We start from the raw sequence: 22,631 nt of genomic DNA, 5'->3' as shown, positions 1-22,631 counted from the left end.
ATATTTTTTCTTTTTTAAAAAAAGACTGGCTGCTGTGTGTTGGATGCCACTGGAATACTGCGCCATGGGGACCTGCAGGCCCTGGGCACACTTGGTGTTGGGTCCTTGGCGGGGGAGTGGATGAGGGCTGAGGGCGCTGTGCAAACAGACTGGGCAGCGCGCCCGACACGGGGGCTTGTTTGGCCGCCAAGCCTGCGTTAACTCTGCCCACGTCCTTCAAAATAGGCGAGCAGGTTTTGTTACGCGTGTCTGGAGGGCACACGCTTTTCTCTTTGTCTCAGCCTGCAATACGGTCGGGCAAGTTTGTTCTGAAACATTTGTCCTTTATATTTAATATATATTAGAGCTCTCCTCACCCTCCTCCTCCTCTTTCTTTTTCTAAATAAATTACCCCAAATTTATTTATTTTTTTATTTTTTATTTTTTTTTGACACAGAGTCTCACTTTGTTGCCCAGGCTAGAGTGAGTGCCGTGGCGTCAGCCTAGCTCACAGCAACCTCAGACTCCTGGGCTCAAGCAATTCTCCTGCCTCAGCCTCCTGAGTAGCTGGGACTACAGGCATGCGCCACCATGCCCGGCTAATTTTTTCTATATATATTAGTTGGCCAATTAATTTCTTTCTATTTATAGTAGAGACGGGGTCTCACTCTTGCTCAGGCTGGTTTCGAACTCCTGACCTCAAGCAATCTGCCCACCTCGGCCTCCCAGAGAGCTAGGATTACAGGCGTGAGCCACTGTGCCCGGCCTCTACTGAGTATCTTGATATATTTTCATATGACAGAAATAGTTTCAAATACATCAATTACAAATTAGAAACAGAACTCACACTTACACAATTATGTTAGGGAAATACTAGAAACTCTGTCCCTTCCAAGAATGTTACAGTGCATTATAAAGGCTCTGATAAGTTCTGCAAAGCTATCTATTAATGCAGTGTTCCCCAATCCTCCTTGATCACAGCACCCTTTTGGAACACATGGATGGAAACTATTGTGGAGACTTCACGTTGGATTCCAACTCACTGTTGCTTTGAAGTCCATTATCGAATTCAGTAGATCAAACAGTATGTTGTCAGAAAAGTTATTCTGCCCCTCAACTGTTTATTCTTATGCTACCTGCTCACAGAGACCTGAAATCTTTTCACTGGGGTATATGAAAGCCTTCTAGAGTTCACAATTATTTTTTCAAAAAAGATTTAAACTCCAAATATCTTTGGAAGGGGGACTAAGTGGTCTAAATCCACATTCAGGTGCAAATGACTACTGCCAGATTCCTTCTTCTAGCAGGGTTTTGTTTTTGTTTTTGTTTTTTTCTTGAGACAGAGTCTCACTCTGTTGCCCAGGCTAGAGTGAGTGCCGTGGCGTCAGCCTCACTCACAGCAACCTCCAACTCCTGGGCTCAAGCGATCCTCCTGCCTCAGCCTCCCGAGTAGCTGGGACTACAGGCATGCGCCACCATGCCCGGCTAATTTTTCTGTATATTTTTAGTTGGCCAATTAATTTCTTTCTATTTTTTTTTTTTTAGTAGAGATGGGGTCTCGCTCTTGCTCAGGCTGGTCTCGAACTCCTGACCTTGAGTGATCCTCCTGCCTCAGCCTCCCAGAGTTGCTAGGATTACAGGCGTGCGCCACGGCCTTGATGAGAGAGGGAGAGCTCTATCGCCGGGGCACCCCCGCTGCCAAGAGCCATAAACGGGGGAGAGGGAGGCAGAGAAGACTCCAGAAGCCAAACTTCACCTACTTGATCACCCGCCCTGACAGCCCTGGAGCAGGGCCCCTCGGCCATTGCTGAGTAAATATTATGACTGGGCTCGCTAGCTCCAGGCCAAACCAAACATCCCCCTGGGATCCAACACAGACTGGTTAAAACGGAAAGAGGAAAATTCAGAGGCCAAGGGTGAGATCATCCGACCCACATCTGGGGGGACAGTTACTGCAATCGGGGTCTCACCCGGGGCACCGTGGACACTGGCACTGGATCTTTCTCTGGGGAGGGGCCGTCCTGGGCACTGCAGGTGCTGAGTGGTGTCCCTGCCCCCACCTGCCCCATGCCAGGAGTTCCTCTGAGTCGCGACAGTGACAGATGTCCCCAGACATTGCCCCCAGTGTCCCCTGGGGCAACTGTTGTGATGGGAGTCATTGCAGGATAAAAGAACCGCATTGGGCGTGGCACATAGTAGCCCCTCATTAAATTTTCATTGCATGGGTATATGACCACTGGTCCATTGAGAAATACAAACCCGATGGGAATTTCTTTTTTCTTTTCTTTTTTAAAATTCTAAGACAGGGCCTCGCTTTGTTGCCCAGGCTATAGTGCGTTGGCACAACCACAGCTCACTGCGACCCTAAGCTCCTGGGCTCAAGCGATCCTCCTGTCTCAGCTTCCTGAGTAGCTGGGACAACAGGTGTATGCCACCATGGCCAGCTAGTTTATTATTATTATTACTTTTTCTAGAGATGGGGTCTTGCTATGTTGTCCAGGCTGGTCTCAATCTCCTGGCCTCAAGTGATCCTTCGGTCTCGGCCTCCCAAGGTGCTGGGATTAAAGATGTGAGTCACCAGGCCCTGTGCCACCTGCCCTGTCCCCTCCCTGCCCTCTACTCCTCCTTCTCTCCCCTTCCCCACTCAGCTCCAGCCACACGGGTCTCCTTGCTGTGCCTCCAACACACCAGGCGAGGTCCTGCCCCAGGGCCTTTGCACAGGCTGTTTCTTCAATCTGCAACATCCTTCCCCTCTGTCTCCCCACAGCTGCCTCCATCTCATGATTCGAGGTTGTCTGTAAATGTCATCTTCTAACAGGGGACCCTGCGCCATGGTTATGTTAGTGTCTTGGTAGCTCTTGCTCATTTGCCTGTTTGCTCCTTGTTGATGCATTTATGGTCTGGCTAACCCCTGGCTTCATCCCTAGTGCCTGTGACAGTGGGTGGCACAGAGGAGCTGCTCCACGAGTAGGAGCTGATTAAGCGCCTACTGTGTACAAGGCTCTTTCTTAGACACTGGGGACCCGGCTCTGAACAAGAGACACTCTATCCTGGTCCTTAAGCTGTGGGCTAGGTGGGGGCGAGGAAACACAGCAGACAAAGGCTGGGCTCGGGGGCTCACACCTGTAATCCTAGCACTCTGGGAGGCCAGGAGTTCGAGACCAGCCTGAGCAAGAGTGAAACTCTGTCTAAAAAACAAAACAAAACCTAAAAAACCCCAATAGACAAGTATGCAAACAAGAAAATGTCTAACAGTTTGGGGTTCAATGGCCACAGTGGCATAATGAGAGGTCTGGGGCAGGCTCCTCTGTGCTGGGGTAGATGAGACAGGGTCCCTCAGTCACAAATACTGAATATTCATGACAGCGTCAACATGCAGCTGGGCGCGGAGGGGGAGGGGACAGCAGGGGAGTTCCAGGCAGCCGGAACAGCCAGTGCAAAGGCCCTGAGGTAGGAGCGAGTTTGGCTCAGTAAATATGTGTTGACTAAAGGAACCATGGAAGGTTCGAGAAAGAACTGACAGCTGGTCTCGGAGGGTGGGCGTGCGGTCGCCAGCGGGGATGAGCTCCTGGCCCAGAGCTGGCCTTCTCGGTTTCGTCCTGTCCGCGAGTGCGGGGGACCCGCCCGGGGGCCCCGCGTTAGGCTGGAGCCGGCCCGGCCCCTGCGAACTCCCAGGACGAGGCCCGTAAGTAGGGGAGAGGTCACGGCAGAGCCGGGGACCCCAGACTTTGGCCTTTGCCCACTGCGGCTGCAAAAGCGCAAAACACAGCGGAGATAACGGGGTTCCCGCCCCCGCCCCGCCCGCCGCGCGCCACTGGCGCTTGGCCGCGTCCGTCTGTCGCGGCCGCCAATGGGCGCCCGGCGCCGCTGGGCCTATTTGGGCATCCTGGGGCGGCGGGGCCGGAGAGCAGCCGCGGGCGGGAGCGCTGGCCGTGCGCCCCGACGCCCGGACATGAGTGGGGGCTTGGCGGCTGGACAGGTGAGCCCCGCGCGGTCCCTGGGGAGCGGGTCTAGGCCAGGAACCCCCCCGCAAGCCGCCGGAGCTGGAAGGAAGCCCCCTGCACCCCCATTGCACAGATGGGGAAACTGAGGCCAGAGAAACAAGCAGTGAGCAGAATCTCGCCTCCGTTCTGGGGCTGCTCTTGGCTTTTGTCCTCTTCCTGGGCCCCCGCCTCCCAGGAGGGGCGCTGCGGTGGCCCGGGAAGGTGGCCGGGACCTCGACGGGGGGCTGGCTCGGTCCCCAGCCAGGGCCTCTCCCCGGCGCGTTTTAGGGAAACTGGTTCTGGTGCCTCTGGACGCTCCGCATCGCCCCACAGTTCAGATTTGGAAGTGGAGGCCCGAGCTGGAGGCTGAGCTTGGACGGGGTGGGGAGCGGGGGAGGCCGGCCGCGACCCTCACGCCTGTCCCTGGCGCCGCAGATGGCCTTCTCCGCCTGCCCCGAGGGGCCCGCCGACGGCCTGGAGCTCCTGGACCTCCTGTTCGACCGGCAGGACGGCGTCCTGCGGCACGTGGAGCTGGGCGAGGCCTGGGGCCGCGCGGAGGACCAGGTGAGGGGCCCGCGGCACGCGCGCGCCCGCGCCCGGCCAGCCCCCTGCGCAGCGCCAGGGAGCGCTTCTGGTTCGTGCGTGGCGCTTGATTTTAGCGACGTGTGTCTCAGGGGCGCGTGGGCTGCTTCCTACAGGTGGGGCATGGGGGCCCAGAGAGGGGCGGCAACTTGTGCAAAGTCACACAGCAATTTGGAGTTGGGTCCAAATTTTAACTCGGAGCTTGTGTCTCCCTGGCGGGGTGTTTCCATGTCACATGGTTGTGCTTGAGCCCCCCCCCACCCCCACCCCAGGCCGAGAGAAGAGAGCATCAGCTCTATCTTGGAGAAAGGACGTCTGAGGCCCAGAGAGGGTGGGTGGTTTGCCCAGGGTCACACAGCAACCTAAGGCACGGAGTGGGCGTCCTAATTCCTGCCCCTGCCTGTCCTCCCCAGCAGGCGCTAACAGGGCCCGACCCCCACGACTTCCTCAGCTCCATCCTGGGCTCGGGGGATTCGGCGCCCGGCTCCCCGCTCTGGTCGCCCGCGGCCAGTGACAGCGGCATCTCCGAGGACCTGCCCTCCGACCCCCAGGACACCCCGCCACGCAGCGGGCTCCCCGCCACCCCGTCCGCCTGCCGTCCCGCCGGGCCCTGCCCCGACTACCGTCCCAGCCCCGCCTGCCCCGCCGGGCCCCCGGGGCCAGTCGTCCCCGTGCTCGAGTCCTCGGTGGCCATAGACCTGGGTGAGTTCTGCCGCGCCTGCCCCCCCCTGCTGTGGACGCTCCCCCGCCCTCCCAGGTGCATGCGGCCGGCCGTGAGCCCATTTTCCAGATAGCGAAACTGAGTCCCCGCCACGTTAAGTGACCGAGGAGGGCAGGGCGCCTTCGCACCCCCGCGCTGGCTCTAGCAGACGTTGGAGAAGCGCGGGAGGTGACGGGTCCCCCGCAGCTGGCTACAGGCCTTGTCAGAAGGCGGTGGGCCGCGCAGCGATCGTTTCCTGCCGGAGCCCCATCCAGCGCCCGGCGGGCGTGGGCAGCCTCGGCTGGGGGGCGTCCTGCCTCCCTTGAGCAGAGTTGACAAAACGTAGGCTCAGAGAGGTGAAGTCACTTACCCAAGGCCACACAGCTCCCGCGGATTCGGACCTGAGGTTCTCAGCGGCCTGTCTACTGCGTGCCAGGCACCGGGAGGGGTGGGGACCGGCGCTGAATCACGCGGCGCCCCGGCCCCCGGGGAGATAAGACCCGCTGGCTGCACGTCTAGCCTATAGCCCGGTGATAAGAGCCGCTCCCTCCTGGGTAGGCAGCGGGTCCCGGACAATGTCCAGTGCCTTCTCGTGCCTTGTGGGACACACAGAGCAGTGCCCTGTTGCATCTGGGCTTCCATCTTATAGCGGTGGGGACACCGAGGCTGTGCCCAGGGCTGTCCCCTCCACCCCAGGCCGTGGGAAGCCCAAGCTCTGCCAGAGGTTCTAAGCACCTTCGGGTCAATCATGGCAGACTTCCTGGAGGAGGCAAATAGAGGCTGGGGAGCTCAGGATGCCCACCCACTGCCACCTGACACCCTCTCTGCCTCTGTCCCCGCCTGTCCTGATCAGGAACCTGGAGCCCAGGAGGAAGCCTGTACGCCGAGGAGCTGGCCGAGCCGGTGGACTTGCCCGCACGCTGCAACCTCACAGTCAAAGACCTCCTCCTTTCCGGCAGCGGTGGGGACCTGGTGAGCACCCGCCCCTCCCCCGGAGCATGGGAGCCAGGACGGCTCTGGTGACATGGAGCCCCGAGACCCCCACTTCAGAGACTAGAAAGCTGAGTCGCACTCTGGGGGGCCGAGGCGGGCGGATTGCTCGAGGTCAGGAGTTCGAAACCAGCCTGAGCAAGAGCAAGACCCCGTCTCTACTATAAATAGAAAGAAATTAATTGGCCAACAAATATATAGAGAAAAAGTGAGCTGGGCACGGTGGCGCATGCCTGTAGTCCCAGCTACTAGGGAGGCTGAGGCAGGAGGATTGCTTGAGGCCAAGAGTTGGAGGTTGCTGTGAGCTAGGCTGACGCCACGGCACTGTAGCCCAGGCAACAAAAGTGAGACTCTGTCTAAGAAAGAGAGAGAGAGAGAGAGAGAGAGAGAGAGAGAGAGAGAGAGAGAGAGAGAGAGAGAGAAAAGAAAGAAAAAGAAAGAAAGAAAGAAAGAAACTGAGTCACAGAAAGGAGCTGGGATTTGCAGAAGGTTACAGACAATTCCAGTCCGAGTTTACTATTTCCTGGTCTGGGGCATCTTCCACTATAGTATTAGTAGTTAAAAAATAAAAAATAAAATGCTAAAACTTACTACGCACCTACCATATGCCAGGCATTGCTCTAAATTCATCCTCTTTAAATTTACAGCAACCTTGAAGACTGGAGCTTTTACTATCTTAACTTTACCTATGAGGAGATGGGCACACAGAGGCTCAGTAGCTTGCCATTAGCCACACCGATGCTGTAGGCTCGAACCCTGGGCTGGCCTCTTGGGCTTATCGTGCCTGTCGCACACCGACTGAGTGCCAGCTGCCCTGCCAAGGGCTTCGCACACCTGACAACCCGGCTGGTGCCGCATTTTGCAGATGAGAAAGTTGGAGCCCAGAGAGGTTAAGCCACTAACCTGAAGTCACACAGCATGTCAGTGGCAAGAGTCAGGGTTTGAGTTCCTGTTTCTCTGATGCCAGAGGTTATTCCAACCCTCTCTAAGGAAGGCAGGGGTGTCCCTGGTGACTTGAGAGTCATGCAGTGAGCACCCGCTCTGTGCTCAGCCTCTAGGAGCTGAGGGTCAAGATGGGGAGACGTGCTGCTCATGGAGGTGCCCAGAGGAAAGAGACAGCCTGCAAGGTCATTGTGGGTCCAGGAAGGCTTCCTGGAGGAGGCGGCACTCCAGCAGGCCTTGAAGGATGAGCAAGGAGAAATAAATGATACCTGGCTTTTATAAATGCATCATTTTTCATATCATTGTTGTGCACATCCTTGGAACTTGTCCCCTATCTGCCGGATATTTCCATTGTCCCCAGCCATTGCACTGCGATGAATGGTGAGGACCGAGAACGGTACCTGGCAGAGAGCAGGTGCTGGACAAATGGTGGGTGAATGACTGCTGGCTGAAGAGATGAAAAACCGTGTACACACGTCCTTGTGCACATGTGTTAGGGCAACCGCGGGATGGATTCCCGGAAGTAGAATGGCCAGGTCAAAGGTCCGTGTGTGCGGGTTATTTTGAGCCTTGTCGCCGGCGGAGATTGTGCAGTGCACGGATTGATCGTTTCTCGGATCTGATGCCTCTCGTTTCCTGGAGGCTGCCAGTGCGCCTGCACCCGACATAATTCCCCTGGTTTCTTCCATAGCAGCAGCATCACCTGGCAGCCCCGCACCTGCTGCGACCCGGGACCGGGCACTGTCAGGAGTTGGTGCTGACCGAGGACGAGAAGAAGCTTCTGGCCAAAGAAGGCATCACTCTGCCCACCCAGCTGCCCCTCACCAAGGTGGGTCGGGGGAGTCCTGGCCCAGGTCTCTCCCATTTCCTGCAGCTACCTGCCTGTCAGTGTCACCCCCCGCCCCCCGCCTCACCCACCCACGCTGGAATGCTAGGATGTGTCTGTCACCAGAGCCAGAAGCCTGTCCTAAATCCAGCCCAGAGAGAGGGCAGTTCCCAACCCCCAGGGACGAAAGGTAGTCTCCGGGCGGTGGCAGTCTGGGAGCAGGGACCATGCCCTGTGCCTTTCGTGCTTTGCCATGGCCTCTCTGAGGCCACAGTTTACAGACCAAGTGACCCGAGGCCCAGGCCTGTCCTGCAGACCCGTCTTGATTTGTCTACACTGCATTTTATACCTGTCCAAATTGGTCGCTAACTTTTTTTCCTGACCGGAGGAATTCGGTAACACGAGCGTTCCCATATTCCCACACCTCCGCGTGCGGCCATCGATGGCTGAGCAGCCGCTGGGCTCTCTGACTCGCCATAATCCCCACCTGGCTGGCTCCGCTCAATGTCATCACCTGAGTTTGCCGTTGCCACTTGAGGACGTTAATTAGTCTGAACACCAGCCGGCTCCGGGGAAAGGTGCCGTTCCCCGAGGTGGCCACAAGGTGGCGGCATGGAGCCAAGGCGCAAAGTCTCCCAATTTTATGGGATTGGCATCTGGGCAGACCTGTCGCCACCCAGGAGCCGTAGGAGTTTAGGGAGAGGATGGTTCAAAAAGAGCAACTTGTTTTTTTAAAAAAAGAGTTTGGAGAGTGGGAAGCTGGCCTTCAGGTCATTAAGAGTCTTCCCGGGTCGGGGGTGGCTCTCGTGGGAAGAGAATGGGGTGAAGTTTCAGGGCCAGGACAAGAGCAGGGACAGTCCCCGCTGATGCCGCCTCCTCCCCATTCCGCCCGCCAGTATGAGGAGCGAATGCTGAAAAAAATCCGCCGGAAGATCCGGAATAAACAGTCCGCCCAAGAAAGCAGGAAAAAGAAGAAGGAATATATCGATGGTTTGGAGACTCGGTAAGGCTGGAGTTTACACTCCGGGGGAAACTGAGGCCCAGACAGACAGAGAAGTGCGGCTAAGGTCACACTTTTTAGGTCTGGCGTGATGACAGAGTTGATTCGTCTCTCTGGGAGAGATTGTTTTTCCTGCTGACTGCAGGGATGGCAGGATGGTCTGAGATGGCCAAGACAAGGGTGTGGGGTCCCTTCGCCCCCTAGAAGGTGTGGTGACAAGAAAGGAGGGTGTGACTCGCCTATTCTGGCCCCTGTCTGAAGGGAGGCACTTCCTGTCTGAGCAATACTGGTTCTCAGAGCTGCCATGTCTCCCCTGGGTAGGAGGAGCAAGAAGGAGGGGAGCTCATTCTTGGCAGAACTTTTTCAACCTAAAAACCCAAATCTCACCCAATCACCTCTCTCTTGACTCATTTAAGATACTGAGGAGACACAGGCTCTCTGTTCTTTAATAGAAACATAAAAAGCAAGCCAAGACTTTTGAAAGCTGGAATGATTTTATTGACTGTTACAGGTCTACTTGGGTTTTCTATTTCTTCTCAAGTCAGTTCGGGACGTCATAGTTTTCTGGGAAGTTGTCCATTTCACATTTATTGGCATAAAATTGTTCAGCTTTCTCTTCTATTATTTTTATTCTCTTCAGTATGTGCAGTGATGCCCTTTCTAAATTCTTCATGTTGTTTATTTTCTGTTTCTCTTTTATTTTCTTGATCCATCTTGCCAGAGAATTGCCTATTATTCACATCAAAGAATGAGTTTCTCTCTTTTCCCCTATCCAATTTGTGGTTTTGTTTTTCAGTACATTCAATTCTACTGTTATCTTTATTGCATCCCTCCTTTATTTTTTATTGAGGGGGCTTATTCTGTTGTTATTTTGCTAATTTTTAATTGTATCTGCTCAGCTCATTAAGCTTCCTGAGGCTATGAATTTTCCTCTCAGTACTGCTTTGGCTGCACCCCACACATTTTGATGTGTACTATCATCATGATCCTTTGGTCCTTAGGTCTCCCCCAATTTATATTATAAATTCTTCATTATCCTGTGAGTTATCAACAGGAGGGCTTTTCAGTGAGGGGAATTTTTCTTTCTTGTGGTTGCTACGTGCCTGGCCTATCACCTGGAAAGAGGCCCTAATGCACCTTCTTGAAGAACAAAGCATGCAATCCCATGTGCTTCCTATGAGAAAAAATAATCTATAGCAAGTGCAAGAGTATCAGGCCTCAAGATAAGGATGGGTCCAAAGGTTTCTTCTGGAAACATCACTGCCTGAGTTTGGCATTCCACTTCTAGTCCTGGGGACATTGCCTTGGACAAAGCCCCCCACACTAACACAGAGATGGGACCCAGGAACCAGGCAGATGTGGGTTCAAATCACAGCCCTGCTGTGGGCTTTCCAAGTGGCCTTGGATGAGTGACTTCCCCACTCTGGCTTTGGGTTCCCCCCTTGTAAAGTGAGGCCACCCAGGGAGATGTCAGTTGGGCCAGATGGTGACAGGCATATTCTGATTATCACTGCGCCATTGTCCTCACAGGATGTCAGCCTGCACTGCCCATAATCAAGAGTTGCAGAGGAAAGTCTTGCACCTTGAGAAGCAAAATCTGTGAGTCTGGGTCCATCCAGGGCAGAGGATGGGGGAGCAGGCCCAGAGTCCCTTGCAGGACATGGGGGACGAAGGGCAGAGAGCCCATGTGGTCACAGGAAGGAGCAGAGAATAAGGGCTCTGCCTACAAAGGAGGCAGACTGCACAGAGGAGGGGATCTGGACTTGGGCCTTGAAGGATATATAAGAGTTCGGTAGGAGAAAGTGCTTCTGATGGAGGAAATGACTTCTGCAGCTGCCATCTGATGCATGGTGTGTTCGAGAATTGCATCTGATTCTGCACCTGCATTCAGTCAATATTTATTTTCCATCTACTGTGTACCAGGGCAGGGAGGGGGTGGGGCATGTCATGCAGGGTTTTGTGGGCCTTTGTGGGTTTGATAGGGATTAGTGAAGGTAAAGAGGGAGAATATGGGGCTTTCAAGAGCAGCAGAGGGCCGGGCGCGGTAGCTCATGCCTGCAATCCCAGTATTTTGGGAGGCTGAGGTAGGAGGATCGCTTGAGGCCAGGAATTCGAGACCAGCCTGAGCAACATAGTGAGACCCTGTTTTTAGAAATAATTTTAAAAATACCTGGGCATGGTGCCTGCAGTCTCAGCTCCTTGGGAGGCTGAGGTAGATCACGTGAGCCCAGGAGTTCATGGTTATAATGAGCTATGGTGATGCCATTGCACTCCAGCCTGGGCAACAGAGTGAGACCCTGTCTCAAAAAAAAAAAAAAAAAAAAAAAAAAAGCAGCAGGGCCTCGCCAGCAGGGTGGATGGACTTCAGTGGGGCGGGGAGCCCCAGGAAGTGGGCAGGAAGCAGAATCAACGCCCTGCAGGGCTCACCAGAGCCTTCGTGTCCCTCTAAGGTCCCTCTTGGAGCAGCTGAAGAAACTCCAGGCCCTCGTGGTGCAGTCCACCGGCAAATCTGCCCAGACGGGCACCTGCATAGCGGTGGGTCCCGGCCCCGGGGTGGACGGGGTCCTGGGCCGTGGGAGGCCGAGGGAGGTGGGTGGGTGGCTCAAGCACGGCCTCATGCCCCAGCTCGAGCACGATCAGCCCTCGGGGCCTCAGTTTCCCTGCCTGCAAGATGGAGGTGCTCACGGGGGAGGGGGAGGGATGGGGTGACCCCGCCCCCGTCTCTGCCAGGTCCTGCTGCTGTCTTTCGCCCTCATCATCCTCCCCTCCATCAGCCCTTTCGCCGCCAGCAAAGCCGAGAGCCCCGGGGACTTCACGCCCGTGCGAGGTAGGGGGTCCCCCGGAACCCCTGTCATGGCTGCAATTGGGGGTACAGTTCCCATGGGCTCCCAAGTGCTCTGAAAGCGGGGAGAGCCCTGCGCCCTGCTCCCTGGAGCTGGTGACTTTGGGAAGGAGGGCGGGACTCCACCCTCACCCCGTCCCTCCTGGGCCCCCGCCCTCATCAGTCTTTTCCAGAACGTTGCACAACGACGCTGCCTCCCGCGTGGCCCCCGACGCCACGCCAGCCTCCGAGGCCCCAGGCCCCCGGCCCGAGGCTGGCGCGCCCCACGGAGGGTCTCCCGGCGGCCCTGGGGCGGACTGGGGCGCCCGGGACGCGCTGGCGCGGGACAATTCCACGCAGGAGCTGGACAACGCGACCCTGGGCCTGGGCAGCTCGACGGAGGAGCTGGGCCGGGCAGCCCTGCTGGACTGGGTGGCGCCTGAGTCTGTCCTCCGCCCCGGACTCTCGGGGCTGGAGGCGGCGGGGGACGAGCTCTGAGCCTCGCTGGGAATGAGCCCCCAGGCCCTTCTGCCTCCGGGGCGCTCCAGTGGACAGTGACAGCCCCGGGGATCGGGGGCGAGGTGGTGACCTCGGCGCAGACTCACAGCCACACACCGGGACTGCTGAGCCACCGCAGAGCCAGGGCAGGGGCACAAGGAAACAGCGCGAAACAGACCCAGACACAAGACACACACGCACACGCAGACGCGACAGGTGCCCCGGCGACCCCCAGCCGGGTCCCCTCCCTGCCTCCGTCGCACACGGGGAGGAGGAGGCGGCAGAGGCTGCAGGGACCCTGGCCCCGGAGCCACCAGGGCCACAGTGACCGCGCTTGCCTGGACTGCCTGGTCCTTAATAAAGTGTTTTGACGGAACAGTGATCCGGCGGGGAGGGGGCCGGGCGGGGCCCCACGCGCGCCAGGAGGAAGGGCGGGGCCAGCCGGGGATGGGCAGTGAGGCGCGGGACACCCGCCATGCCCGAGCTGGAGCGGCAGCCGGGGAGGCGCCAGGCGCGGCTTCAGCACCTTGGAGAGCGGCGGGGCGCGGGGAGGCCCTGCCCGCAGGTCCCCAGCGCCGCCTTCCTGGGGACGGGTGCGTTGGAAGCACAGTGACAGCACTAGGTCGCAGCTGGGGAGGGACGAAAGCCGGGCTATGCAGCGCAGGTGCCGGGGCTGCGACTGAGCCAGAAACACGCGGCCTCTGTCCTTAAGGGGTTCGCAGCGCAGGGGCAGATACTAAACAACAAAAACCACGCAAATCAGGGTACAACTGCCGACTGAGTGCTCACGGAATGCCATCCCCCCCCCAGCTGGGGTGAGGATTGCTAAGCAAAACAGAAAAAAAGAAATGCCACCTGCTGGTATTGTCACCAACATCGGAAAACTGGCCTGATCCCTCTGGACGTTGGGGGGGGGGGTGCGGGGTGCGCCCTGGTTCCTGGAGCCCAGGCTGGCGGGGCAGGATTGCAGCAGCAGCACAGGCAGATGGGGGCGGGGGGCCCACGCACTCCGCCTCTGGGCGCCAGGACCCGGCACGAGTCAGGACTTAAGACACATTCAGATGCAAGAAGTTCTGCTTTTATTGCATTGGAGACTTTTCTGGAGGCCGGGTGGACCCACCTCTCCTCCCTGCAGCCCAAAGGCAGTGCCAGCATGTCCCGTGTGTCCCTCGTGGAGGTGTGGCGCCCTCCCGGGGTCCCGGGACGTGAGGGTGGCTTTGGGGATGGCCCCAGCGCCGGCCCGGTGGGGGTGTGAGGGGACAGAGGGGCTCGTGGCTGTGTGGGCTGGAGACCAGGGAGGGTGAGGCCGGCCTCCCGGAACACCTGAGTCAGAGGCTGGGCGTGGCGGAGGTAGCTCTGGCGTGCGGCACGTTCCCAGGCCCCCACCAGAGTCCCCAGCGCCACGGGAGACGAGCGGAGGGCCTGGCCCTCGTGCCCTGAGGTCCCCGGGGACAGATAGGAGTCACACAGTGAGCCCATAAGGAAAAGAGAGCCCGCGGTTTGTACACAAAGCGCCGCCGCCCCAGCGCCCTGGTCAGCTGGGAGCCGCCTCCGCCCTGAGCCTTTTGGGGGTGGGACGTGGGGCAGGGCTGTCCCGCCGCTCCCGCTTGGGGCTGGCGGGCTGGGAGCCGTGGTGCTGGGCGCAGGGCTCGGCTGGGGGCTCCTCCCGCTTGGGGTGGGCGGGGGCCGCGCCGTTCAGCCTGGCGGGCGGCTCCTCCTTGGGCTCGGGCTTGGGCGCCGGCTCCGGCTTGGGCGGGCGCGGCAGGGGCGGCAGCGCCCTCTCCAGGACGCGGGGGCCGGCCCAGGCGGGGACCTCCAGCCCCAGGTGCTCCATGAGCTGCGTCATGACGTCATCCACGTAGCCGTGGATGCGCAGGTCGGCGTGGCGGTCCTGCGGGGCGGGCACGCGTCAGGCGGGGCAGAGGGCGCGCGGGGGCGCGGGGGCGCGGGCAGGGGCGGGCTCGGCACGTACGTGCTTGGTGGGCTGGAGGTTGACGATGACCAGCCGGCCTCCGCGGCGCTTGGTGGCGAGCGGCAGGTTCCCGCTGGGCCGGATTTGCAGGGAGGTGCCGAGGGTGACGGACAGGTCGGCGGTCCTGGGCCGGGGAGCGGGCGCTCAGCCTGGCCCTCCCAGCCCCGGTCCTGCCGGCACCTGGAGCCGGCCCGGGTCCAGCTCACCTGGGCGCTCCAGCCTGGCCCCTCCCGCCCGGACCCCCGCTGTTGGTGCAGCCATGGACCCGGGCCTCATGGCTTGGCGATCCCCGGTTGGAGCGTGGGACGGAGGGGTCGCTTGGCTAAAGCCTCAGTTCCTTCGTCACCTGTAAAGGGGACCTCGTGCAGCACCCACCTGCGGCCGCGGCCGGCCCATCTCCCCCAGGAAGCCCTCCCTGAATCTGCCCCTGGGCCACAGCCCCTGCCGCCCCCGGGTCAGACCTGCTGGCCTCGTCGGCGAGAGCCAGGTCGCGGTCCGGCAGCGAGTCCTCCCAGTCCAGGATGGTGTCTCGCAGCTCGCCCCTGCCAGGAGGAGGGTGGGGGTGTCGCAGCAGCCCTGCCACCTCCCCGGGGCCCAGGGCGTGGGGAGGGGTCGCTCACCTGCAGGCCCGCAGCCCCCTGGCCTTGGCCACGGAGCAGAGCCGGCCGGTGGCCTTGAGGCCCATGGTGCCCACGACCGTGTCCCGGACGTACTGCCTGTGTCGGGGGAGGAAACGGGGGACAGGGCCGGGTCAGCCTGCCTGGGTGGCCCTTGTGTTTCTTCTGGCGAGATACTCTCCCAGGGAGGCACGGGTGAGGGAAGAGGACCAGAATCTAAGGGAGGAGACATGTGACAAACCCAGGGCGAGGGGGCTTCCATGGGACAGCCCACGCCACGCTGCACAGGGTCACAGCGCTGGAAAGAAGGAAACGCCGGACACCGTCCCGGACAAGGAAGCTCAAGACATTGGACCCTGCAGGTGCTCACGCCTGTGATCCCAGTACTCTGGGAGGCTGAGGCGGGAGGATCGCTGAGGCCAGGACTTTGAGACCAGCCTGGGCAACACAGCGAGACCCCATCTCTACAAAAAATAGAAAAATTAGCCAGGCGTGGTGGCGGCACCCGTTGTCCCAGCTACTCGGGAGGCTGAGCCGGGAGGATCGCTTGAGCCCAGGAGTTGGAGGCTGCAGTGAGCTGTGATCACAGCACTGCACTCCAGCCTGGGGGACAGAGCAAGACCCTGTCTCTATTTTTTTTTTTTAATAATAATTTAGACATAAAAAAAAAAATTTAGACATAATTCTACCCACAAATAACCTGGCTAAACCCTCGGGAGCAGGTGGGTGTCTCCCAGCGACAGTGAGCGCCCTGGTGCGGACCCCCGAGGGAAAGCGTGGCCCCTGCCCTGCGCGGCGTCTCTGAGACCAGCCTGCAGCTGGGGCTCCCTCCTTTAAAACCGTCCTCTCCGCATTTATTTTGAAAAACTTCAAACCTATGGGAAACTCACAAGAATGGTACCCGGCTCAAAATGCTCTGAATGGGGGTTTGAGGCTGTAACCGCCAGGGAGTCCCGGCGCGACCTTAAGGCGCGACCTTAACTGGACGTGGGCTCGGTGCAGGTGTCGTTAGATTGGGCAAGGGCCTAGCGGGGCAGGTGGCCCTCATCACGTGATGGGGCAGAGGAAGAGACCCGGATGCCGTGGGCTCCGCGTGAGGATGGGGACACGGCTGAAGCCGCCAGCAGCGGCAGGAACAGACACCTGGAGTTTGAGCCTTGGCCTCCCTGCCCCGGTGGTAATAAGCTTCTATTGTTTTAAGCTACTCTTTGTGGCAGTTTGTGGTGGCAGCCCCAGGGCAGTAGCCGGGAGGGCCACACCGGCCTCCCCATGTCCTCTGGGTCTCTGCGTCACCAGGGTGGACACCCGCCCGCCGGGGCTCTTGCACAGAGCCCACCCTGGGGAGTGCCTGGGGACACCGTGGTGGCCGAGCCCCCGCCCCGGCCCGGGTGGCACTCACGTCTTGCACTTGACACACTCCTCTACAAACATGTTGCCGTGCAGCTCCGCCAGCTTGTCCCTGTGGGAGGGGGAGGAGGAGGAGGAAGAGGAAGAGGCTCAGGGTGGGCCTGGTGCAGAGTCCTCCTCCTCCAGGAAGCCTTCCCTGACTGTCAGCCGTAAGACCCACCGACTCCCTCTTTTCAGCTCCTGGCTCCACCGCCCACATGCTGTGCATCCCTGGGCAGGTGGCCCAACCTCTCTGAGCCCAAGCAGTCAGGAACCCCCGAGGCTGACTCCACTTTCGCAGATGGGCAGCCCATTCATTCCTTCCACAAAGTGCCTGCCCCGCTCCTCCACAGGTGCGGAATTCTAGCTCCCAGTTTGCGGAGGAAGAAACCGAGGCCCCAAGTGGCCCCCAAGCATGGAGGCAGAGGAACGTCAGATCCGATGCCAGCTCTGTCGCCTCCCAGCTGTGTGGCCCCAGGCAGGCCCCTCTGTGCCTCACAGTCCCCATCTGTGAAATGGGACAACTATGTCTCCAACTGGTGGGATGTTTTGAGGGATCAAACGATCAGGCCTGGTGGGCTCTTCCCCCGGCTGCCTGGTCACCTTCTCTGCACCGAATGTCGCCTCCACACGCAAGCCCTCTCAGACCTCCCTGTCCAAAGCTGACTCCCTCCCCGCCCCCCACGCTCCCTGCTACATTTTCAACACAGAGTTGAATCCGCATATTGAATTTGTTTTGTTTCCGCCCAACTAGAGCGCACAGTCAGGGGCGGGAGGGAAGGGATCTGTCTGGGTCACTCTGTGTCCTCCCTCCAGAATGGTGAGGCATACAGTAGGTGCTCAATGCGTAACAAAATAAACGTGACCCATTTTGCTCCTGTCTGCACAGGGTCGGGGCTGGGGGCGTGGAGCCCAGCCCGCCATGGCCACGAAGGTTAGTTCGATTTTCAGCCCCTGGCCTAGTCAGTCACTCTGACCCGTCCTGGATCTGAGAGCGAGATCGTTCCCAGGCGCTGACGTGTCGACATAGCCGGAACCCCAGAACCTGGCCACGGTAGCAGGTGGCGAGAGCCACCTGGGCCTGTTAGGACGCAGGCTCATTTTAAGAGAAGGGAACAGGCGTCTCATTCCCCTTTATAAGCAGAAAAAAAAAATCTCTTCCTTGTCCTTCAGCTCCGGAGTGTCCGGCTTCTCATATGGACAACTGACCTGGCTCCAACCGGTCGCCCCAGGGTGAGACCCGGCCAAGTGGGGCAGGGAGGGTCGCTCTTAAGATTAGGAAGTCACTCTGCCCCAGGACACTGAGTTCATGCTCAGTGTGAAATGAGTAAAGATGAAGGTTAGAACCTAACACTCTGCAAACTCTACAGCCTGACAGCTCTCCCCGCCACCCTGGGCCCCGGCAGGGACAGCCCTTGGCCCCGGCAGGGACAGCCCTGGGCCCTGGGGCTCAGGAAGCGCCACACACCGGGCCAAGAAGGATCCAGAGGGCCCAGGGCTGGAGTCTCCCAGCGGCAGGAAAAGGGGACCCCAAGGCTCAAGATGTGTGCAGGAGGTGGGAACAGGTGACAGCTCAGGTTCGTGGAGCCCCACGGAGCCGCAGGTGCTTTCTGGGGCCACCAAGGCAGCGCTGGGCTGGAGTAGGGTCTGAGTGGGGACAGGACGGGGCGCGGGTGTCACCTGGGGAAGCCCGAGCGCACGTGCAGCCCGTCCACGTTCTGGCTGACGAGGAAGCGGAGGAGGCCCACGCGCTCCAGCTGCACCAGCGCCATGTGGGTCCGCGTGGGCCGCGCGCTCTCGAACGTGGTGTCGAACTTGGGGGCCAGGCCCCGCTCCTCCATGGTCCACACTCCGTAGGGGCCCCTGAAGGCAGCAGGCGGGGAGTGACGCGGGGAGAGTTGGGAGGAACAGAAAAAGAGACAGAGAATTGGGGACAGAGAAAGAGAGAAAAGAGAAAAACAGAGGATATGGTCACCGAACCCCAACAGATAGCTATACACAGCCAGCCTAGACAGGACACTACATTTTCCAGCATCCCTTGCAGCTAGGTCTGATCAGGTGACCAGCTCTGGCCAATCGGGTGAGTGGAATGCTGGGTGTAGGACACATCTGGGAGGGAGTGTCTTCCCCTCCCCAGTACCCAGGACTCCACCGGCAGGATGGGTTTGGGCACTCCAGAGTCTGTTGCTCGCAGGGAAGCTCTTGGCAGCGTGGCGGGCCCTGCCTCGACCTCCCCACCCTGCTCCCACACCTGAAGTCGGGGATGCCCGAGGCGGTGCTGATGCCGGCGCCCGTGTGGAACACCACGTTGGAGGACTCCCAGACCAGCCTCGCCAGCTCCCGCACCTTCCGCGCCAACTCCTCTGGGGGGTCGAAGATCTGTGGGGGGAGAGAGCGCAAGGGAGGGGTCAAAACATGTCCCCCAAGTGGCAAGGCCAGGCACGAGCCAGACTGAGCTGTCCTCGCCTTGCCCCAGGGAGAAGAATGGATTGGAAATGGCAGCTTGTCTTCATGTCCCTCCTCTGCCTGTAGCCCTCCCTGGCTCCCACCTCCCTCGGGGTCAAAGCCCCAAGTCCTCTAACATACCAGGTGTGGTCCTGCCCCAGGGCCTTTGCACAGGCTGTTCCCTCTGCCTGGCATGCTCTTCCCACATGAATCCCACCCCACCTCCTTCAGATATGGGCTCAAATGTTACCTTAGGGATGCCCCCACCCCCACCCCAACCCCTCCTGGTTTCAGCTCAGCCCCTGGTCTGTCTCCTGCACTACAAGGAGGGGTTGATTTTGTCTGTCTTGCTTCCTGCTGTATCCCAGGAGCTAGAAAGTGCCTGGCCCACAGTAGGTGCTCAATAAACGTGGACTAAAGTTATAAGAGCAGCAGTGGAGACTGGGGCTTCTGGAAGGACCGCACACCAATCAGATCTCTCTCTTTTTTTTTTCTTTCCAGAGACAGGCTCTCGCTCTGTCGCCTGGGCTGCAGTGCAGTGGCATCATCACAGCTCGCCGCAGCCTCCAACTCCCAGGCTCCAGCCATCCTCCCGCCTCGGCCTCCCCAAGCGCTGGGATAGCAGGCGAGAGCCACCGCGCCCGGCCATCAGGGCACATCGACTGCATGACTCAGAACGCAGGGACCAGCCTGCATGGGACTGGCGCGATCTTTGCCTCCAGTTTGCAGAAAGGCAGATGGAGACCCAGAAGGGAAGGACGCCCCCTGAGTCCCACAGCACATGGAGGGGACAGCCTATCCCTCCTTCGCCCTGCGGGTGGCTGCAGGGATCCTTCTGGCGCAGTGTCCAGGCCCCGGCCCGGCTCTCAGGACAAAGTGCCAACCCCCCAGCGTGGCGTTTGAGTCCCATCCTGGCCGCGGTCTGGAAGCCCCCGGCCTGATTTCTTCTCCAAGTGTGTTTATTCCCCTCCCAGCCTCAGCCCTGCCGCTCCTTCCTCCTGGATCTACATCCCCCTCGCCCTCGGCCCTCCAGGCCTTCCAGGCCTTCCCCGACCGGACGGCGGCCCCAGAACTGGGCGCGTTAGCGCCCCGGGGCGCGCAGGGGGCGTCACTTCCCGCCCCCTCCTCACTGGGAAGTCCCTCCCATTGTCTAGCCTCGCAGCCTCCTGCTATTCCCACAATGCCCCGCTGCCGCCCGGCCCGGGGTCGGGGCGTGACCCCCGGGACCCCCGGCCGCGCTCACCTCGGGGAGGCCGCACTTGCCCTTGTCCGCATACGGCGACAGCCCCGCCGCATAATTCACCGACATCCTCGCAGCCCCAACGGGAACAATAAAGTTTCCCTTGTTGAGGCCGCTTCCGCCGGAAACGGGGCTGGACGGGGAAGAAGGAGGAGCCACGGTCCCATCCTGCGCGCCTGGCCTCCCGCGCCACGGCGCACGCGCCCCGTGCTGACGCCGCGGGCGCCATCTTAACTGCTGGCAGGGAGAAGCCCGCTGCCTTGCTGGCACTGGCGGGGCCTGGCAGGTGCTGCCCAGTGACCCGGGCGGGAAGGTGGGGCGGCCGCCCACGTGAGAGTTCCCCAGACACTCCTAAAATGAAGGACACAAGCGATCAGCGCCCCCTTAGACCCTTTTTGCAGATTAGTTAACTCCCTTAAGACAGGGCCAGAGAGCAGGCACCCTGGACGCCAGTCCAAGGGAGGGCCTTGAATGCAGCTCTAAGTTATCTGAACATTGTGCAGGCAGGTGATGTGGATTCAGCCAGACAGGTCCTGCTCAAGGTCTTTGGGGCTGGCGGCCTCGAAGGCTCCTTTAAGAAACACGTGTTGAGCACCAACTGTGTACTGGTGTCAGGCTTGGGAATAAAGGTGGCACCATCCCTACCCATGTGGCTGGTGGCGGACACAAACATGTGACCAGGCAATGGTGACATAGTGCCATTGGGGTGCAGTGGGGGAAGCAGAGGGCACAGGGCAATGAGGGAGCTCAGAGGTGACACCCTTCTCAGGCTGGGAGCATCTGGGAAGGCTTCCTGGAGGAGGGCGCATGGCAGCAAAGATCTGAAGAGTGAGCAGGAATGAGATGGAGGGAATGAGCTGTTGGGGGTGACATGAGTTACAGAAAGAACATTCCTGGTTGAGGGAACAGCAAATGCAACGCCTGGGAGGACAGGAAGAAACAGCATGGCTCCTTCCAGAAGCTGAAATCCATCCAGAGATGACAGGGAAGAGTGTCGGTGTCTTCCCGCCAGAGCCCGTTGGCCAACAGGCAGCCGGCTGCCAGCCGTCTCCTCCCTCCCTCGGCTTGTCCCCGGCCCCCTGGGGCGGCTGCCCGCTCAGAGCCGATCGGGTGTCAGAGCAGAGCGCTGGGAGCTGGCGGCCGGGAGAGGGTAACTGGAGTCGGCGCTGCACAGGGTGGCTGGTGCTGGGGCGCAGCTGCAGGAGGTAGGAGGAAGGAGATGGGGAGGCGGGATGGAGGGTCCCCTTAGGGCCTCTGGCCCCTGAGCCCCCGTGGGTGGGAGAAAGGAGAGGCCGGTGCTGGGTCCCAGCCACGCCGAGGAGCTACCCAGGCACCCGAGCCGCACACACATGCGCGCACACGCACACGCACACATGCACGCTCTTCCCCCTGCCAGCTTTTGCCCGGCCTACACTACGTGCCCGCCTTCCGGCCACTGGTGCTCAACGTCCTGCCCGGCATCAGGCCCTTAGCGCTCCCCGTCACTTCTTCCAGGAAACAGATCCCTAGGTTTACCCAGCATTTCCCTCCCCCGAGCCCGTGGGCCCCCTCCTCCCCAGGCCGCCTGTGGGCTCCTCTCTTGGGTGTCTCTCACACCTGCTTTGGGTGTGATTGGGTCCACTGGCCAGGGGTAGAAGAAAAAGGGCGGGCTGGGTGGTGAGTGAATGAGAGAGTGACTGCTGGAGGAGTGAGTGAATGAGTGGAAGAGTGGATGGGTGGATGGCGAATGAATGGATGCGTGGGTGGATGGATGGATTATGGTCAGAGGGGTGGATGGATCGGGGGGAGGAAGGGTGGATGGATGGGTAGGTGGGTGGATGGATGAATGGATGGGTGAGTAGGTGGGAGGATGGATGGGGGTTGGTTGATGGGGGGTAGATGGATGGTGGATGGGGAGTGGATGGGTAGATGGGGGGGTGGATGGGTAGATGGATGGGTGGTGGATGGGGAGGTGGATGAGTGGATGGGGGGTGGATGAGGGTAGATGGATGGGTGGATGGGGGGTGGATGGGGGTAGATGGATGGGTGGATGGGGGGTGGATGAGGGGTGGATGGGGGTAGATGGATGGGTGGATGTGGGGGTAGATGGGAGTAGATGGATGGGTGGATGGGGGGTGGATGGGGGTAGATGGATGGGTGGATGGGGGGTGGATGGGGGTAGATGGATGGGTGGATGTGGGGGTAGATGGGAGTAGATGGGTGGGTGGATGGGGGGTGGATGGGGGTAGATGGATGGGTGGATGGGGGGTGGATGGGGGTAGATGGATGGGTGGATAGGGGTAGATGGATGGGTGGATGGGGGTGGAAGGGTACATGGGTAGATGGATGGGTGGATGGGGAAGTGGATGGGTAGATGAATGGGTGGATGGGGGGTGGATGAGGGGTGGATGGGTAGATGGATGGGTGGATGGGGGGTGGATGGGTAGATGGGTGGGTGGATGGGGGGTGGATGGGTAGATGGATGGGTGGATGGGGAGGTAGATGGGGGGTAGATGGGTGGATGGGGAGGTGGATGGGTAGATGGATGGGTGGATGGGCGGGTGGATAGGGGGTGGATGGGTAGATGGATGGGTGGATGGGGGGTGGATGGGTAGATGGATGGGTGGATGGGGGTGGTTGGGGTAGATGGGTGGATGGGGGTGGATGGGTA

General features: G+C 59.7%; 2 protein-coding genes across 5 annotated transcripts; one reads left to right on the top strand and one right to left on the bottom strand.

Annotated features, from left to right (window-relative positions):
* The first annotated feature begins 3,887 nt into the window (after window positions 1-3,887).
* Window positions 3,888-12,697, top strand: CREB3L3 (cAMP responsive element binding protein 3 like 3). 4 transcript variants are annotated; one of them, XM_012769285.3, is made up of 10 exons: window positions 3,888-3,958; window positions 4,398-4,526; window positions 4,961-5,246; window positions 6,098-6,216; window positions 7,868-8,005; window positions 8,899-9,005; window positions 10,533-10,601; window positions 11,453-11,537; window positions 11,733-11,829; window positions 12,008-12,697. In XM_012769285.3, the coding sequence occupies exons 1-10, from the start codon at window positions 3,932-3,934 to the stop codon at window positions 12,319-12,321; spliced, it is 1,371 nt and encodes a 456-aa protein (XP_012624739.2). In that variant the 5' UTR covers window positions 3,888-3,931; the 3' UTR covers window positions 12,322-12,697. The 4 variants fall into 4 exon arrangements, with proteins under 4 accessions (XP_012624739.2, XP_012624740.2, XP_012624741.2 ...); XM_012769286.3 differs by having other exon boundaries at window positions 4,958-5,246; window positions 7,871-8,005; XM_012769287.3 differs by having other exon boundaries at window positions 4,958-5,246; window positions 11,777-11,829.
* A 680-nt stretch (window positions 12,698-13,377) lies between these two features.
* On the bottom strand, window positions 13,378-20,111 carry SIRT6 (sirtuin 6). Its single transcript, XM_012769283.3, has 8 exons — window positions 19,985-20,111; window positions 18,548-18,675; window positions 17,977-18,159; window positions 16,310-16,369; window positions 14,914-15,009; window positions 14,755-14,835; window positions 14,294-14,417; window positions 13,378-14,212 (listed from the first exon to the last, which is right to left on the bottom strand). Exons 1-8 carry the CDS (start codon window positions 20,048-20,050, stop codon window positions 13,856-13,858), a joined length of 1,095 nt encoding a protein of 364 aa, XP_012624737.2. The 5' UTR covers window positions 20,051-20,111; the 3' UTR covers window positions 13,378-13,855.
* Window positions 20,112-22,631: the final 2,520 nt, after the last annotated feature.

This window comes from Microcebus murinus, chromosome 27, assembly GCF_040939455.1.
Source record: "Microcebus murinus isolate Inina chromosome 27, M.murinus_Inina_mat1.0, whole genome shotgun sequence".
NCBI lineage: Eukaryota > Metazoa > Chordata > Mammalia > Primates > Cheirogaleidae > Microcebus > Microcebus murinus.
This window is presented reverse-complemented; position numbering and strand designations above follow the sequence as displayed.